Genomic DNA, 19071 nt, shown 5'->3' on the forward strand with positions numbered 1-19071 from the left:
AATTTGATTTTTTTCATGAAAACGGTTGTGCGGATTTTTGTGCAGATTTCTATGAATTTTCTCCATAATTCAAAGCAAATTCCTTAAAATTGTCGAAGGAATCCGCACAAACCCTGTCTCGTAAAAAATTAAATTCCCCTGTTAAATTTGGCAATCGCTGATGTGGCTTGGTTCCTCTCTGTTTAACGCGGTCCATTTATTCTTATGGAGCGCAGGGCTCATGCCTTAATGCACATAGTGCCGTTTGATAGAAATACGTCCAACTGGAGGAAGCTGTAAATATATTTTAGTCGAGTTAAAAGTTGCCCTTAGGTAACTGAATCAGAGAGGTCGGAAACACACCAACTAGGTAACTCGAAAATGCTCAATTTTCATTAAAGACGGTCAATCTTTATGAAGGTCATTGAAGTTAGCGCATTTGTTTCAACTTGGACCTTTAAAATGTCCTTACGTGCTTGTATTTCGGCAGCAAAAATCTTTTTTTTTTTTTACTAATTTCTTCATCGACTGTGCAGTTTTGTGTGTGTCTTGATTACTTTCATTTTTCCGAGTTGGTGTGTTTTCGCTCTCACTGATTCAACTCGAATTCTTGTTTTAAAATGTTACCCGGTTCCTTATTCCTGCCATTTCACTTTTTTGATTTTTGTTTGGCTCGTCTTCCATGATGCTTAAAAAATATCTGACTGATAATATCTACTGAATATATTAGTTTGCTTTTTGGTTATCATTATCTTCTGTGATACAATTCATCACGAGCGTTAATAATATCAATAATTTCTTGCTTTCTATGAATGAGCTATTATGTTTCCAATATACCTATAAACTTAGATTGATTAATTTATTGTTGATTTCTGTTATAGTTTTATCTTTTCCATAGTTTGTTTTTCATTCAAATTATCATCCATGGAATTGACTTTCTTCAAGAGAAAATTAATAGTGCACGAGGCTATAATTATAGGATAGACTTTATGTTCGATGATTGAATAAATATACGTTCCTACTAATGAGATGTTTCCTATTTTCTAAAGTAACTTGTAAATGTATGTTTTGATTATCCAAATTTTTGATCTTATACCCCCTTTTTCAATGATAGAAAATACGTTTTTAAAATTAAAAATTTCTTACATACACCATAGAGGTAGATCCTTTCAGAGGTAAAAAAAAAAACTCCATCCAAAATTATTGATATTTTATTTATTGTAAAACATTTTGCGCACAAACTCCAGAAATTAATCAGAGAAAATGAAACGGAATAGGAGGGAAGAAATATGGAGTATGATTTTCAACTGTAAGCTCGTTCGGCATCTGCAGCTAGTATCTCGGACGACACAACGGCAACGTTGATTAAAACGCCTTGATGGAGCTGAATCTGCTCCGGGGACGCGCATTTTAAAGGCTAAAGGTAAAAGCTAAAGGTGGTATGGAAAGAAATAACACTCGGAGGACGCGTTTTGGTCACCTTTATGGGCAAGGTATCATACCGAACTGAAACTGAGAAATGAACAACTGGAGGAATCAAAACTTTACAAAACAGCTGACGCTTTTCGCCAACACGCCCCCTCAAAATTTAACTTGGGGATTAAATTTTGACATTGAAAAAAAAATTTTGACATTGAAAAATGAAATGTAAATTTGAAATGTAAATTTGACTTTTTTTTTTTTTTTTTTTTTTTTTTTTTTGGGGGGGGGGTTTTAAAACGTCAAAAAAAAAATTCTTTTTTTTTTTTTTTTTAAAAAATAAAGGCTAAAGGTAAAAGCTAAAGGTGGTAAGGAAAGAAATAACACTCGGAGGACGCTTTTAGATCACCTTTATGGGCAAGGTATCATACCGAACTGAAACTGAGAAATGAACAACTGGAGGAATCAAAACTTTACAAAACAGCTGACGCTTTTCGCCAACACATTTTGCCTATTGATGGATTGAAGGCGATCTGGTCCGCAAGACGATGCGCTGCGGCTGCGCAATATGTATTTGAGCGACTTCACATTAACAAGAATAGTCGTGGTATGAACGAAATAGGGCAAAATGATCGGGGAGTTATGTAAAATTGAGGAGGAAAAAATGATGACTTTGAACTTGTACATGCAAAAAAATAGAGAAAATATAATTTTACTTAAAAATATGAGGTTTAAAGATCGAAATGTCTGGTGGGTCATACGCGTCACTCGCTGTGACTTTGAAGCAAATGAGTAATCTCCGTAATAAACTAGCGATGATCGTGAATTCTCTGAGGGTAATTTCCGAGAGGGATTTCTCATATTCACGAAAAATTGCAATATTGAACCGAAATGTTGATTTTAGCGAAAAAAAGGCATTTCATGGGTGTGTCGGTAGCACAGTTTGTCTGTGACACTTTAAAAACTTTATCAAACCGTGCTCTCAGGTATATTTGAGCGAGTAGTTAGGTACCGTTAAGTCACCGAGTGGCAAAAAAAACACAATTATTGCGGAAAATCAGTGATTTTAAGATGAGCGGCACTAATTCTATGGTACGAAAATTGCATGGTGATCTTTAATTCTAAGGTGTTTGTTGAAAAATTAAGCTGTTCCTATTACCTATCGTGAAATCATCCAATAGATCCTTTTCCGCACAGCCAAAATGGGTGGGGTCTAACGAAAAGGCTCGAGAAACGGCATAAAAAAGAACGGTTCCATCGGAAAAACTCAAGTTAAAAAATGCTAGTTTGCACATTCACGGTGTAGAATACAAATACCTAACTTGAATAATTGAGCCTTGTTGGTTCTTTGATACAAGAAACATATTATGAGCCATACTTTAAATGGATTTTCAGAGAGCGTGGGGATTTTGAATAGATCAACAAACTTGCTTTCCATTTAATTTTTGGGGTGCTCCGCAAGTGAATTGCATACTTTTAAGACTACACAACAACTTGCTAGCCATCAAAACAGTGACAATGAAGTATGAAACAAGACTTGCATCTTCGGATCCGAGCGGTCCCTTCGGAAATTTGAAACCACGTCTTGCGACACATACAAGAAAAAAAAATATAATGTCAATGTTCAATTAGTTGTTCACCCTCTCTCATAAAGTGAAAACTTCTTTCACTACTTTCAAGCTATGTTGACACTTGACAGGAGATTAACTGGTTCATACATACTGTTACCTCCGATCAGTTTTTTTTTCTAATTCTTTTTCTCTCTTACAGAGTTTATTCAATTTTGTAAATAAAGTAACGTTTTTACGAATAAACTAATTGAGGTCGACAAAACTTTGAGTGTTTGAATATGTACTCTGCAGCAGTCTGAAGTAGGTATGTGCTCAAGCTAACGGGTCAATCAGGTCGTAATCATTATCTATCTGTGACTAATATTTTCAGTTCACTAAATTTGTAACACCGTTCTACTTTGGGATTGCCCCACTTCAGAACTTAAATAGAGAGAGTAGTTCTACAGATAAAACATAGCCGAGTGAATAGCGAAAGTAGACTAAATGTTGTTTATTTGTCCACAGCTTATCTATTCAATTGTTTTCTTCTTTTGTTTTTTCAAGAGAACTGCATATTTTATCCAAATGTACCTGTGATAACGATAGAAAGTCATTGATAGAGCAGTGATCACAAACTTGATTCAGTCTTGTGTTTTTCACCTTTGCGTTAAGAATGAAATTATGTGACAATTTTAAGTATCTGACCGATCTCAGTTAACATCTCACCATTTTCGTAATTCAACAACAAACTGAACTGTTTCATGTGACTTCGAATCTTTTCATCGTGAAGGACAGGATTGCCTAGAAAACTTGAATATGAGCAGAGATTCTATCTTAACAAGGTGAGTTCTGCAGATTTCTGGAGGTAGATCATTTCATATTATGTAGACGATTAACATGTCACTCTCTTTGATCAAAGTCGATTTCTGAAGACATCGCGGAAATAGAAAGTCTCGCATCTTATGCTGTGTTGAGACCAAATTATGGAGTTACTCGCACAATAACACGCCGACAGACTTCTACATATACAGGAGCGGATCCAGCAATTTGGCAACAACGGATTTCTTCCATTTAAACCTATGTTAAATAATCGATTCTTGGAGGGGCCAGGTGCCCCGACAAGAATCGATTATTTAACATAGGTTTAAATGGAGACGAACAGTGTTGCCAGTTTGCTGGATCCGCCAATGTACATATATCGACGGCGTAAGTCCACAACCACGTACCTCGTTTGCGGTGTTTGAAAGTCTCCGCATCTATATTATTTTTTAAAATACAATTGACAAATTGATACAATTGGACAAATTGATATCATTCCTTGAAGTTTTTGCAGAAATTTCTTCGCACAGATAAGAAAAATCACGGCAGTTTTAAAGAATAGCCGTTGAGTAGTTTTCCGTTTAAAAAATGAAGTTTGACAGGAAGTCTGCGATGTCGCAAACTGAGGTACGTGGTTGCGAACTTACACCACCGTCAATATGTACTTTAACTATGGTATCAATGCTCACTTTTGTGACGCAGCGATCGTCATTTTTTTGAATCTTTGGTTCGAAAGTTGCAGTTGAGTAAAATCCGGATACTCGTTCAGAAAAAAAAGCAGAGTTCTTTCTCTTGGTTTTAAATAATTTATATTTCACTTAAATTCAACTTGATAGAAATTTACTGCAAGTGGGTAACCATACTGATGTTTCTTAACGAATGCAAGGGTGTTGAAGTCGGCCCGCTCAGCAAGGTGTCTGAAAATAGGGGATAAAATAATAACATGAATAATGCACACTATTATGGTGAAAATATTAATGTGGGCCTCTTATCGGCCATTAAGCTCTGAATACCGGGTGAATGAATTTGCTGCGAATATCCAACAACTGCAAGATATTCGTCGCTGACAGCATAAATCCATGAATCTATGTATGAATCGCTTCATTTTTTTCTACTTGAATAATTATTTTCCTTCCTTTAAAGTCCCATGCCGCGGTCTCCGTGTTTGTATAGAGGTACGAGTAAATAGCCACAGTGCTTTAAGGTACTCGCTCTAAGATACTTAAATGTGTGTCACTACTTCCATCTTATTCCAGACATAATCATTTTCTACGCACTTCTTACTTCTTTCAACTGAAGGTCACAGGCGACACGCGTGCGAATGAGGCCATTCATAGAAGCCTACTTTTTTCGGTTTTCGGGGCTAAAATGGAGATAATTATGTCTAGAAGAAAAGCAAAAAAAGCCATCAATTTTTAACCCCCCCCCCCCCCCCCCTGTTGTCCCCACGAGCCACGCATCCCAAAATAGGAGAGGTAAATAGCTTGAAATTATACACTTACAGTGTGCTGAGGTTAGGAAAGTCATCTATCATTTCCCTACCAATTTGTCTGAATGCTGTGAAGACGTATCGATGATATCCTGGAAAATTATAAAAAAAAATAACCGCTGAGAGGGTTTATCGTAGGAGAAATGTATCTTTGGATAAATTCACTGTGAAAACATCACATAATTTTACTGGGAAAATGCTCTCAACGTGAAATAATATTTATGCATGCATCATATGAGCCACATTCCTATATAGATTCTAAGAGGAAAATAAAAACAAATACATCATCCATAATTTATTATTATAAATGCGCATCATTACTATTGACTCTCTGACCCCCTAAAGCATTTTTGGCACAGTTCTACTGGTCCCATTTCAATAATTTTTGTGTTTATCATGATGATAAACACAAGAATCAGATGCGCCCGCTCTACTCAAATTTTGAAAATATGACATAAGTTTTTGTATCCTACGTGATAAAGTTGTGAATTATCCCATTTCAACATTGTAAATTTTCAGTCTGGTCACTGTTTGCTCTGAAGATATACAGGGCCGATTTTCATAATTTTCGCGTCTATTGATACGAGGGAGTCCTTCGATGAACCCGCTCTATTTAGATAAACTCAAGAGGCCTCGCTGAGCGGGCCTCTGGGGGTTGGGGCGCATAGCGGCCAGGAGAGTGCCCCCTGGTATTATCTACATATAGTCCAGAATGTATTGATTTCTTACCTGCCGTTGAGTTCACTATTGGTGGCAAGTATTCTACTTTAACATCCCCATTAGGAACGCGGAATTGAGTACCGTTAATATTTATCACCATCCAGTGAAGAAATTCGGATCTATTTCGTGCAAGAGGTGTAGGATAGTCAGCATCTATGAGATCAAAAGAATGGTGTAAAATTGATCGCGCTTTGAAACTTGCATATCCTCGCACCTCCATTTTTTATTGTCTCATTTTTCTATCTTAACTCAAAGCGGCAAATAAAAAATGGGCAGAATTCCATTTTTCAAAATTGTTTTTGTTTGCATTTTTGGTCGCTCCGGTTGCCCTGACCACATTACCACACTGAAAAAAAAATAGCTTGGATCAAGCATGATAATTCTTGCATTTGCCGCCAAGAATTTTCTTTATCTTGCTTTAAGCTAACTTTTTCATGATTCAAGAAAAATAATGCTTGGGTTAACCAAAAAAATAGCTTATATTAACCAGCAAAATTCTTGATTTAAGAAGAAATACTTCTTGGCGACAAATTTAAGATTCTTTTTTTTCCAGTGCAGAGGGAATCAAAGCTGTAGTCTGCTTCTGGGTTCCGAGCGATAGACGCGAAGGAACGCGAATGCCACCTAAATCGAGGGTCAAAAATGCAAACATATAGGATTTTGAAAAATTGGACTTCCGCCCTTTTTAAAGGTACTTCCAATTTTATAGAAACCTAGTACTTGATGAGGGAATATCATTGAATATTTGCAAAAATTACAAAAAACTTGAATATTCTTAGGTTTTTCATTAAAGATGACTAAAATTTAAGAGATCAGTCCATTTGTTCACATCTCTCGTCCCGATTTATAGTTCATATTTCTAACTGGAGTAAAGATTGTTCCCTTTCGCTTAGTGCATATAATTTTTTTTTTTTTTTTTTTTGCCGAAGTTCTAGCACAATCGCAACTCGGGATAAATTAGATATTTTCCAGGACACGGAGAAAAAATGGTCAAAACGACGGCTAAAAAATTTCCGCAGTATATTCATTTCTGTTTAGTGCATCAAATAAGAAACACGGGCTTTGAGGCTCAGAAATCAGAATTTCATCTATCCTAGGAGAGACGATTCTCCCGGGCTTGTAATAACGCCAAAAATTCTAGTTTTGATCGGAGCTGTTATCAATGTATCAATGAGACGGACTCTCACCTGTCATTATCAAAGTGTACAGACCGTTACGCTTCGCTGGCCAAAAGATGAACGGTTTGGCTACGACTTGATCTACTTTCAACAAATCTCCTATTTGCACTATTACATGATTTGGGTATCGGACCTACAAAAGAACCGTTTCGATTACTCGTTATGATAACGATGATGCCAGGCAAGTGGGACACATTGAACTATATCATGCTACTACTTTTTCTGGCGGTGACGGCGCGAGGGCTCAAACTGGAGGGGAAGGGGGGTCAAAGTTAAAAAAAACGAAAGCTGGAGGTTTTTCTCATAGCCAGGAAGATCCTCCACAGGTGCATTTCAAATACTTAGGTATTTCTGGAAAGTAATGGATATTTTGCATGTGTGAGGAATTTGCGATTTGACTATTGATTCTCATGTAAAAGTTTGCGAGAAACACGATGGTGCCACTGGTTTTCTTTGAAATCAACTCCCAAGCTCAAAAAAAGCGCTCAAGTTGAGGCCAAAATGGAGGGGACATCCCACGCTATCCTGAGAGTCCACCTCTACATCAAGACGAACTCTCCATGCAATGATAGGGAGCAAATACATTGACAGGGCTGCCACTTTATTTGGAGACTCTAAAACTGAAAACACGGCATCCCTGCTAAAGTACTTGCTCCCTATCTTTGCATGGAGAGTTCGTCTTGAAGTAGAGGTGGACTCTCAGGGTAGGGTATGATATCCCCTACATTTTGGCCTCAACTTAAGAGCTTTTTTTGAGCTTGGGAGTTGATTTCAGAGAAAACCAGTGGCACCATCGTGTTTCTCGCGAACTTTTACGTAAGGATTTATAGTCAAATCGCAAATTCCTCACACACGCAACATCTCCATTATTGGTTGTTTTCGCGGTGAGATTATAACCTCAGAAAATCCTGAGAACTTAAGTAGAGGGCGCGGTTGCCGCCCCGTACTCCCATAAACCCATAAACTCCCATAAACTTGCGTTTTTGCCGCATCTCTAAAAGCTCGTATCTGCATAAGGGGCATAAATGGCAAATTGACGGTGTAAGTCCGCACGCACGTATCTTGGTTTGTGACGTCGCAGACTGCCGATCATACCTAATTTTTTAAATGGAAAACTATTTGACGGAAATTCTTGAAAACTGCCGTGATTTTCCTTCCCAAGGCGAAGCAAATTTCGCGAAAACTTCAAGGAATGATGCTGATTTGTTTTCTCTTAAAAAAATAAAATAGGGGTAGAGATTTTCAGTCGCCGCAAACGAGATACGTGGTTGCAGACTTACACCGTCGATCATTGGCGGATCCAGCAATTTGGCAACATCGGATTTTCTCCATTTAAACCTATGAAAATGTATCGATTCTTGGAGGAGCAAGGCGTGCTCTGACAAGAATAGATTATTTGGCACAGGTTTAAATAGAGAAAATTCGGTGTTGCCAAATTGCTGGATACGCTCCTGCCGTCGATATTCGTCCTTTCTGAACAGAGCCGAAAACAATAGATACTTTTACTCGTAAAAGCAAAACAATGAGGAATATTACCGTCATCACTGAAGTCGGAGGCAAATTTATTACGTCCGGTACCACGTGATATTTTCTAAGTTTTTTGAAGACCTCAACTGTGACGGCTGATACGAACGGAGTTCCGAGGAAAACGATACATAAAAGATAGAAAATTGTGGTTCGTTTTGAAATTCTTGATGTCCTCCATGATGAAAACAACATCGTCTTAATGTTGCGTGTAGTGAAGGTTTTTATCGGCTTTGCACTCGTGACTTTCATTTCAAGGCTTAGATGGTTCGTTTCAACGATTTGGAAATCAATTTTTCATAAAGCTTTTTTCTAGGTCTCTCCATTATTTGTGATGAAATTCGCATGTTGATGAAGACGTTGAATAGGATCCTCGAACGCTCTGAAGAATTTTGATTCTTGGCTGTGCTTAAAGTTGGTAATCGAATACAGTATATTAGACTAGACACCTATGCACCAAATCGGAGTGTGCAAAATGAGAGAAAAAAACAACTAAAAAACAATAAAAAAAAACACACACACAGATTCGCGCAAGCGAACAATAATTGAACACAAAAATCGGTATCACTGAGCTGCTAAAGTCAATTTCGTGCTGAGTACGGAAAATGCTCTTTCAATATGAGCTTTGAAAACCTAACAAGAAAACATCAGAAAAAACTTTACATTTAGTCAAAATTACTGTAAATTGAATTCTGTTTTGCACAACGGTCTATCGTAAACGATTATTTTATTGATAGTTTTTATTTGTGAACGTGTGTTGCTCGATCTCAGGTAGAAGGACCATCACGTTGCTCACACAGTCGTGATAATGTAAGCGTTTGTCTATGTCTATGTGTTCGATGACAATTTTATCAAATCTATTGAATAATCATGGTGATGGTGTCACTGACGGCATACATACTCCTTCATGGAGCCACTATTTTCCATCTATTAAATGAGATTATCAAATTGACGTTTAAATTTTACTGTTTTTTGTTTTTTATTTTTTATTTTATTTTATTTTATTTTATTTTATTTTATTTTTATTCCTAATGTTTCCAAACTGCAAGCGTTTTCATTCTCACTCCAGATCCTTGGTCCTTTTTTGCATTCTTGAAATGTAATGAAGGTATGCTTGTCCCCTCGGTATTCAAGCATCAAGACCAACGATTCACTCAGAATTTGTCACGCATAGCTTGGCAGTAAAAAGTGAAATTTAGGAGACCTCAAGAGAACTGGTATTTCGGACACCCTTTCGGATCGTCCATAAATTAAATAGGTGCTTAAGACATTTTTTTCTATGTTCAGACCTCCCCTCCCCACTGTTTGCTCCCACCCCTTGACCCCTCTTATAAATAATTACGCCCTCTCCAAGAGGCCAAGAAGAAAATCTGAATACTTTCAATTCTAATATCTTCCTCTCGGCTTTTTTATGTAATTTTGGTCTCTGACCTCTGGCGGGTGAATCATAATTAACAGAATCACACTATAGGTAAACGAGAAAACTTTTCAGAGGTTTAATGCAACCAATTACAAGCTGAGTTATGATGCAGGATGCACCATGAAGTACATGGAGGCATAATATAGTGAATTGAGCTGGGGTCTTGGTCGACGAGCTTCGGTCACATCTTCGACACATTTTCGACCCAATTGGACGATATGACTTCATGCAAACTCACAACCTCTTTGCTTACATAGGATAGCCTGTCACCGGCCGGGTATCCGTTTATCGAGAAAAATCGATTATGTATCGAAATGGTGACTCGTCACCGCTCAGGAACCGAAGGAATACGGTGACTGAAAAATGCTTAAAACTGTTGCCAGCTCCTCCATTCCTATTACGGCTCTATGTATGTACTCTATGCTCCATGGGATGCACTTGCGTTTACTATCTGATGATCAACGCTACCTTGCGGCGCAATATTGAACCATTCGCCCAACCCCTCCATGTGCCTTTCATTGAAAGCCCATCGCATCGCGCGTCACCTGTCGCCGGTCTGTCTGGTGATAGCTCCAATTCCTTTGTGCCGGGCTGCAGGACACTACCCAAAAGCGCAAATGACCATAAGCGCAAACCCGAAAAGCGCTAATGTGTAGTCCAAAAGCGCAAATAGGAAGCGCCGAGACTCACCCCAAAAGCGCAATTACCTGTTTTGAACATAAGGTGAATAAAATTTCAGGATAAAAAATGTGGCAACGTCTTACCTGTGCATTTAAAAGGAGACAGCTAAAAACTTGCAGCCCGCTTTTTTTAAATATGTCTTCATTGTTTCTGCAGTAATAAACCCCTTGAGTTCATGCTCTGATTGAAGGACCCTGAAGCGTTCAACTAAATACTCCAATTTTTGTAACTGTTTTGCATCACTTTTCGCCGGATTTGTAACCGAACGCATATTGACGTATGATTCGGACTGTACTTTTTTTAGTTCTTCGGAAAAAATATGAATATTCGGGTGGGCACTCGAAAAATTTTTTCTAAAATGGCCATTGAACGACTCGGCTCCATTTGTCGTCTTTGGATCCGTTGATGTAGGCGCCGCAGCCCACATTTCGGGGGGAAAGGAGCATAGTAAAACGTAGTTGTCCAAAACATTTCTAAACTTAATGTATTGGCCTTTTTTCATATTTTAGAGTACCCATTTGCGCAAAGGAGTCCCTTCTTCCACCACCCCAAAAGCGCAAATCTGCATTTTGCGCTTTTGGGGTTTGCGCTTTTGGGCGTTTGCGCTTTTGGAAACTTACCCGGGCTGCAATCGCTGAGGAATTTGCGGAAGCGCCATTGCCTGGACTTTGATTTGGTTTCTAAGATTTGATCCCTCCGTTATATGTTTCTTCCACTCCTGACCCACTTTCTTGGGCGCGCCGAGTGTCCATCTACCTGTATAATCAGCAGACATGCGCCCTCTCGTGAGATTTTGATGTATGATACCTACATGGTTGCCCGGTGGTATTCAACGAGGAATTCGAATCTCGGATCAAATTTTGACCGTCATGTAGTGTAATATTTTCGGGATGTGAGACCGTACGTAATTACATAAGGCTAGCCTAACAACCCCCCCCCCCCCCACCCACGCATCTTCGATGGGGAAAACATTCATAATTTAGGCAGCGCTAAATTGTATTGAGTTAATTGAAACTATTTGCAGCATCAAATGTATCCCAGGGATAGTTATTTCAATGAATACTAATCGTATACGGAAACAGACGCTTTAAAAAAGGAAAAAGAAAAACATGAATTGAAAAAGGGGGAGAGGGAGGAGAAGAAAGAGGGGGTGAGAGAGGGGGAGGGAGAAAGAGAGAGGGGGAGAGAGAAAGAAAGAGAAATTGAAAAATTTCCAGGAGAAATTCATTTTCAAATTTAATTTTTTTTCTCTTTTTAGCAGACGTTCTACCTAACATAAAACTGTGAGCGAACCTCCTCTTCCTCCGTTAGACATCAGTAAGATGAGCCTTACTGAAATTGGTAGTGAAATAGTGAATTTTTGAAGATGAGCCTTACAGAAATTAGTAGTGAAATAGTGAATTTTTGAAGGGGTCAAGACCCCTTCAAAATTCCCAGGATGATTTAGGATTATTCATACAGTCGATTTTTCGGGTCAGAGAAGATATTTCCATGGTATGATGTTTTTACCGGAAAACAGTTCCCCTAAGGTCCGAGCTCAACAAATTGACAGCGAAAAAACGGGTGATTTTATGTTTTTGCAGCGTCCAAGAATTGAATAACAAGAAACTTGGAGGCTATGCATGAATTCAAGCATTTAATTCACTTTTACAGGTGGACAGTCGCCTCGTTCTAAATTGAAGCCCTTTTAAACTTTTAAATTTCGAGCCGTCGAAGGGTTCATCGGCTCAACCAAAACCCTCCATCAGAATAGATATCACCTTTTTCTATGGGCCCAAATGAATAAAACACTAACTTGTAATTTACTCAGAAAACATTGAAAAGAGTAGATGGACACGATGAAATTCTGGAGGCAATTCCGTTGCTTAGTTACCATGCTCTTAGGTAGTCGTCGATGGTTGTGAATTCTGCGGCAGTATTCCGCGTCCAAATTACCGTATAATTGATACTGTGCCGCACTCTGCCGTACCGTACCGTGCTAGCCGTATTTTATACCCGGCCCCACTTATGAAATTGGAAGACATCTCATTGATGACGGATAAGTGGTTCGGGGTCAAACGTGCTGGATTTTTTTTTTTTTTTTTTTTTTTTTTTTTTTTTTTTTTTTTTTTTTTTTAAGGAGGACCAGTAAAATAAGAATAATGGTACATGCTTCAAGAAATTACACTGATCTAAAAATTTGACTAGATGCTTTATTTCAATCATTATTAAAGTCAACTTTATAAAAATTCACTGCAACGGGGTAACCAAGTTGATGTTTTTCAACGAATGCAATAGTGCTGAAATTGGCTCTCTTAGCGACGGCTCTGAAAAAAAAGAAGATCAGTCAGAGAAATCAATGGTTGTCATCACCATTTAAAAATTCAACTTAGAAAATCGTCTCGTGTCAATCATTTTATGTGTGCAGGGCCGGATTTACCTACTTGCCACCCATGGGCCGCCTGTATTTTGCCGCCCCCTTCTCATTCGTTTTGAAACATCAATAAATACCATCAAGTGAACGTGCCGGAGGGAGAGGGGTGCATAAGACGCGATTACCTACTCGTGTTGGATACATTTTTTGCGAAAGCCCTGTCAACACTACTAGCAACATTTCACGAAATTTTGCGCAAAAGTTAAGTTCCGTAAACCTATCTCTATGTGGACAAGGCCCTCCATTTATAAGAAATGAACCAAAAAATAATGAAAGAACAAACATAAATGTGGTTTAATAATTTTAACTTCCGCCGCTGCGCCGCGCTGATTGCACTGTGATTGGCGCAATGCGTGAAGTATTCCTGCAGTCTTGTAGGCGCTATACGTTTCACGCCAACCGCTCCTGACCCTACTGTGTTTGGCGCAATGTGTGAAGTATTCATGCAGTCTTGTAGGCGCTAATATGTGTTACATGCCGATCGCCGCGCCATGGGCTTGTCTTTTTCATCTCGAGTCCTCGTCGTCATTCCTCTCTGCGTTAAGCTCCAGGCCAAATTGCGTGATTAGTTCCTCTCTTCACTCAACTAATTAAAGATGCTATTTCTTGTATTACCGAAAACCGACAAAATTAGAAATTACTATACTTTCAGGAAAGAAAGATGAAGGGTGGATCATGACATACCTTGTGTCGAGAAGCGGAAAGTCATCGAGTATCTCCTCGCTTCCTTGTCTATATGCTGTGAAAACGTATCGGTGACATCCTGGAGCATAACAAAAAATAACCGTTCAGCGGGTTACAGTGCTTTCAAAATGTTCGTAAGAACACTACGTGGATCAGAAAATAGAACAAGTCTTGTTCTGTATATTCGTTTCAGTATGTCTTATCATACTGATACAAGATGTGAACTGCAACACATGACTCTGAGAGGCTACCTCGTCCATTCTGAAGTACATTGAATTTTTGAAGAAAGCGGAAAATGTTAATTTACGATCAATAGCAGGGCCGGATCTACCTACTTGCCGCCCATGGGCCGCCTGTATTTTGCCGCCACTTTTCATTCGTTTTGAAACATCAATAAAAAACATCAAGTAAACGTGCCGGAGGGGGAGGAGTGCATAAGACGCGTTTGCCTGCTCTTGTTGAATACATTTTTTGCGAAAGCCCTGTCAACATTACCAGCAAAATTTCACGGAGCTTTGCGCGAAAGGTAAGTTGTAAACATATCTAACTTTCGCCGCTGCGCCGGGCTGATCGCACTGTGTTTGGCGCAATGTGTAAAGTATTCCTGCAGTCTTGTATATAGGCTCTAATATGTGTTACATGTCGACCGCCGTGCCGAGGGCTTGTTCTTTTCATCTCAGGTCTACGTCATCATTCCTCTCTGCGCTGAACACCAGGCCAAATTGAGTGTTGAGTTCCTCTCTTAACTCTACTAATTAAAGATGCCGTCTCTTTTATCACCGAAAAACGGTAAAATTAGAAATTACTATATTCTCAGGAAAGATAGATTTTGTCCTCTTTTCTCATTGATAATTTTTCTTTCTGAATCCGATTTTTTTTATACCCACATTTAAAAAAATTGCAAAATTTGCCGCCCCCTTTTGCCGCCATGGGCCGCGGCCCATGTGGCCACCCCCTTAATCCGGCCCTGATTAATAGTAAAATAATTTGACCAGGTAAAAATTTCAAAATTCTTACCCGGTGTTGAGTTTGCCAAGGGTGCCAAGTATTCTACTGTTGTTTCAGCATTTGAAACGTCCAACGTTGAGCCTTCCATGTTTATTATCATCCAATGAAGAAATTCGGTTCTGTTTGGTGCACTAGGTGCAGGATAATCAGCATCTATGTAAAGTAAACAAAAGTTCGTTTAGTATAGGTTAACATCTGACGTGACCTCTAACGCCCAGTTTTAGCGATATAGTTTCCATTGACTTCCAGACCGCCCTTTCTTTCATTTTTTTCTCAATTAGTTGAGCCACAACGTCTAAGCCGCAAAGGAATATTTAGAATGAGGGAGTAAAAAATAAGCGTAATGGGCGACGAATTTTATCAGCTAAATAATATTCACACCATTGATAAATATTAATTTGATTTGAATGCAATATCATTCAATCCAAGGAGTCGTTTTCATGACGGAAAAAATTTTGCTTTTCACGAAGGACCACTCGATCAGTTAGATTTTTTCTGTTTGTTCTCCCATCAACGTTTGATATACAGATCTCACTTTAAGTTAGTTTTATATCCAATAAAATTAACAGATCTTACCTGTCATTATCAGTGTGTACAGAGCATCCGGGGCTGCTGGCCAAGAGACGGACGGTTTAGTTTTGACTTGGTCTAATTTCAATAACTCAGCAATTTTCAATGCTTGCTGTTCATATTCGACCTAAAATCTGTCAAATGTTTTAGTCAAACGAGCAAACGTCGGTTAGGCTACCAATTTTAATGCATCTTTTGAGAATGGGGGAAAAAAGTGAAAAAATACCATCTACAGGAAAAATAATCTAAGTATATTTAAAAACTGATTTTGTAGATGCCTATGCGTCAGAGATTGTAGAAAGACTGAGTTTTCAAACCTCTAAGACAGATAAGAGACCATTTTTACCCTCCTAGCAAGAAATATAGGAACTTTTTCATTTCATTAACCCTTGATATGTTTTTTTAGTAGACAGACATGGCGACGATCAATTTAAAACACGAACAAATCGATATGGTTTTGGAACTTTTAACAATCAACATATGTAATGCATAGGCGTAGCTACTGAGGGGCCATAAATTGTGAAAGAAATTGTAGAAGAATTCGATCGTTTGTATCATCTACCCCCCCCCCCCCCCCCCTTACCCCTAAGAATTGGAGCCAGCGATGGAACCCCAAATATTTTTATTGCATAAGACGAAATGAAGAGAAAAGTTTAATAATAAATGGTTCTTGTTCTTCGCACGTATGGTATCAATGTATATTTACACATTGTCGTTGCGTCATACCTCCTCAATGGACACACATTGTACTACTGCACCAGACAAGACCAGGTTTAGAAGAGAAGGATCAGGATGTTTTTGTAGAATCAATGAGTTTCAAATTATTTTAAGCGTGACGAATCCTTCGGTCTTCAATGAAAATTTGCGTCATAGAAGTATCAAAACGCATCAAAAATGGACCTTTGAACTGGATAGGGGAGGAAAGGAATCGACAATCCTCGAATTCGCAGGTGAATCTAGTGAGAGAGGGGTCTAGGGGGCCAGACATGCTTAAGAATGTTTAAAAACTGCTCAACATGCTAAAAGGTCTTGCTGGCTAAGTAGACCGTCATATTTCTTCACAATTTAAATTTTTTTATCGATATCTAAATCATATAGATTGGCAAAAACTCACGTGAATAACTGATGTTGGAAACACTTCTATGACATCTGGTAGAATGCGATGTTGTGTGAGTTGTTGTTTTACTTCTTTTGTGACGGCAGATATAAGTGAGATTCCAAAATTAAGGATGAAAACATAATGTGGAACCCTAGTGCATAAGTACATTTTTATCTTCGTCCCTGAAGTTGGAAAAAATCTTCTTTTATGCTTTGCGTATACCAAAAAAAGAAAAATTACAGGCAAAGTAGTAAAAAACATTGCATTTGTCTTCATAATTTTTAGATTACATCAGGGATGTTTTTTTTTTTTTTTTTTTTTTTTTTCTTTTCTTTTTTTTTGATTGCAATGATTTGAAATGCGATTATTTGCAACAAAATCCGAACCTAAAATTAATAATATTTTTTCTTTAAATATACTTGAAAATTTTATGCCTGGCCACTAAATCTGCCTCTATTCCACAGATTTTGATAAATAAGCATAATAAAACCCTTCAAATAACCACTCTCGTACCTATTTTTCCCCCAACTCTGACATTAATGTAGGTGATTCAGTTCCAGTATTGAAGTTTTGGTTTAATTAGATGCTTTGATATTATCAAACATTCATTTTCTTACAACTGAAAATAGTGAAAATGGATTTATAAAAAAAATGAATATCCAGTCTATTCAAAATATTCGTTTACTGACATAAACAGCGATAGTGTGCCCCTTTGTTGTTTTCATTATCTTTTAACAGATATTTTTAAACATCTGGATGTTGAAGATGTGGTGCAAATTCTTTTTCAACGGTTACTCGTAGCATGACACGATGAATGTTCTCGTTTAAGGGGACATGCAGGTGCATCGCAATCCTGCGTCAGCCAATAACGACGTCGCGCGGCGTCAGCGCCGCCGCTTCTCATTGGCCATCGCATCTTCGGCTGGGCCCTATACAGCGGGCCTTATCATTAGATCACTGGTGGGCCAGGAGCGATCCACGTGCAGAGGATGCGAGGGCCAATAAGAAGCGCTGGCGATGAGAGACGTTGCTATTGGCTGGCACACTGCCGTGCCATATTAAAACGCCGAATAAGCATTGATCGAATGTCACCAAATTTCTTCTTTGAAAATATTTATGTTTGAAAAAAGTTATCAATATTTTTCCTTAAAAATTTCAGACGTATCAGATCCAATTACGAATGGAATCCTCTGAAAAATCTGATCAGAAATAAAATAAATTTTCCTGAAAATTTGTGATTTGTTGCAGGAAATTTGGTGACGCCTGATGGCTCATACGGCGTTCTTACTCAGCATAGCAGATCAGGGTTGCGCTACACCTGTTGCTACACGTTCATAAAATATGGATCCTGATGTATTCTTTAATTTTACGAAAGCAACAAAGTATCTAAAATAACGACGAAAAGTTCGCGATGATTAAATTATTTGCCATGATGCACATAAGAATCAGATGGAAACTAATAATGTCTGCCGCGTAATTGGTATCTTTTGTCGTTTTTGATTTCAAGTTTGGGAATAAATGTACGCCCAAGCTTTCTTACCGTGTGTTCTGAATGATCAAGATCTCCAATGAAGTGCGAGGTCGAAGAAAAACCTGGGAAGGTGTAAATTAAGTGGATATTCAAAGAAGTATGTGTGTATTTTCCACAATAAACGAAAAAAACCATCTCAAATTCAAAGTCACGTTTGTTTCTAATTATTTCTTTCAGCGCTTGGAGCGCTATAGAAAGAATCAGCGAGAGGTCACGTCACTTGAAAAATACTTCGTGAGGAATGATGCAACGCATATGTATTAGCCAATACTTTTATCAACTTAGGAACGCCGTGATAGCTGATGACATAGTCTTGCCATCGACTAAGAGTTATCACCGTCACCAAAAATAAAACTATGATTGAGCATTGAGCCCGAAATTCAACTCTGAGAAGCACTATCATCCTTCCGTAAGCTTCAACTATAGCATAGAGGAGTTAAGACAACGCGGTTCATAAATGTCACAAATGGGAGTAAAGATTACACAAATTGAACGTTTTTCGTAATCCTTGATCAACTCATTCCCGAATTCCTATCACCGTTCCATCTCTCATTCCGTTTGTTCCTTGTCGTGCCCCTAATTCCACAGTCCATTTCAGTGTATAATCTTTGCAATTATGGTGAAAATGTAATCTTTATTCCCGCTTGTGACACTATGGAGGCCGAAAATAAGGGAACCAATCAGAAATTGATCCGTTACGTCTTTGGGAGTCGTAAATGTTGTCCTAATAGGAATAGACAGAATGCTGTATGCGTACTTCCGATTGTAACATTGCAAACCTCTGATTGTGTTTAATCTTTCCTAGAGTACCCATAGAGAGAGTATGGCCACTGGGCCCCATGGAGAGGCTTAGGACCCAAAAGTGGCGGTGCTTTGTTTTGGTTTTTGTGGATGGGAGGGGGGGTCATGGCCAACTTCTGACGGTTATCACCAACTGCACTTGCTGCCAACCTTACTACATCTAAGATGATTTTTCTCAAAAATTGC

General features: G+C 38.4%; 3 protein-coding genes across 7 annotated transcripts in view; 1 reads left to right on the forward strand and 2 right to left on the reverse strand.

The window, feature by feature from the left end:
- The first annotated feature begins 3458 nt into the window (after nucleotides 1-3458).
- The window catches only part of LOC109042868 (uncharacterized), a 43924-nt gene continuing 28311 nt past the window's right edge, over nucleotides 3459-19071 (forward strand). Inside the window, exon 1 of one of the 2 annotated variants that reach the window (XM_072297784.1) lies at nucleotides 3459-3790. The gene's annotated coding sequence lies outside the window, so the exon portion shown is untranslated. Of the gene's footprint in view, nucleotides 3791-6518; nucleotides 6668-19071 lie in introns of those variants that run through there. The other variant, XM_072297787.1, reaches the window with a different exon arrangement.
- On the reverse strand, nucleotides 4551-9510 carry LOC109042874 (protein D1). The gene is made up of 5 exons (XM_019059836.2): nucleotides 8691-9510; nucleotides 7164-7287; nucleotides 5986-6129; nucleotides 5270-5348; nucleotides 4551-4684 (listed from the first exon to the last, which is right to left on the reverse strand). Exons 1-5 carry the CDS (start codon nucleotides 8928-8930, stop codon nucleotides 4582-4584), a joined length of 690 nt encoding a protein of 229 aa, XP_018915381.2. The 5' UTR covers nucleotides 8931-9510; the 3' UTR covers nucleotides 4551-4581.
- Nucleotides 12952-18552, reverse strand: LOC109042875 (uncharacterized). 4 transcript variants are annotated; one of them, XM_072297781.1, is made up of 6 exons: nucleotides 18094-18545; nucleotides 16569-16763; nucleotides 15461-15581; nucleotides 14894-15037; nucleotides 13877-13955; nucleotides 12952-13085 (listed from the first exon to the last, which is right to left on the reverse strand). In XM_072297781.1, exons 1-6 carry the CDS (start codon nucleotides 18217-18219, stop codon nucleotides 12977-12979), a joined length of 774 nt encoding a protein of 257 aa, XP_072153882.1. In that variant the 5' UTR covers nucleotides 18220-18545; the 3' UTR covers nucleotides 12952-12976. The 4 variants fall into 4 exon arrangements, with proteins under 4 accessions (XP_072153882.1, XP_018915385.2, XP_072153883.1 ...); XM_019059840.2 differs by having other exon boundaries at nucleotides 16569-16735; nucleotides 18094-18233; XM_072297782.1 differs by lacking the exon at nucleotides 13877-13955 and having other exon boundaries at nucleotides 18094-18552.

Source organism: Bemisia tabaci, chromosome 3, assembly GCF_918797505.1.
Source record: "Bemisia tabaci chromosome 3, PGI_BMITA_v3".
Lineage (NCBI taxonomy): Eukaryota > Metazoa > Arthropoda > Insecta > Hemiptera > Aleyrodidae > Bemisia > Bemisia tabaci.

What these genes read in the sequence shown, in the direction of transcription:
- LOC109042874 (XM_019059836.2), bottom strand. Translation starts at nt 8,930, where the DNA reads ATGAAAGTCACGAGTGCAAAGCCGATAAAAACCTTCACTACACGCAAC. An exon ending in AATAGTGAACTCAACGGCAG is followed by an intron (nt 5,349 to 5,985) that starts GTAAGAAATCAA and finishes ATAATTTTCCAG; the next exon opens with GATATCATCGATACGTCTTC. An exon ending in TTTCCTAACCTCAGCACACT is followed by an intron (nt 4,685 to 5,269) that starts GTAAGTGTATAA and finishes CCCTATTTTCAG; the next exon opens with ACACCTTGCTGAGCGGGCCG.
- LOC109042875 (XM_072297781.1), bottom strand. Translation starts at nt 18,219, where the DNA reads ATGGTTTTTTTCGTTTATTGTGGAAAATACACACATACTTCTTTGAAT. An exon ending in TTGATCATTCAGAACACACG is followed by an intron (nt 16,764 to 18,093) that starts GTAAGAAAGCTT and finishes GTATACGCAAAG; the next exon opens with CATAAAAGAAGATTTTTTCC. An exon ending in TTCCAACATCAGTTATTCAC is followed by an intron (nt 15,582 to 16,568) that starts GTGAGTTTTTGC and finishes GACAGATTTTAG; the next exon opens with GTCGAATATGAACAGCAAGC.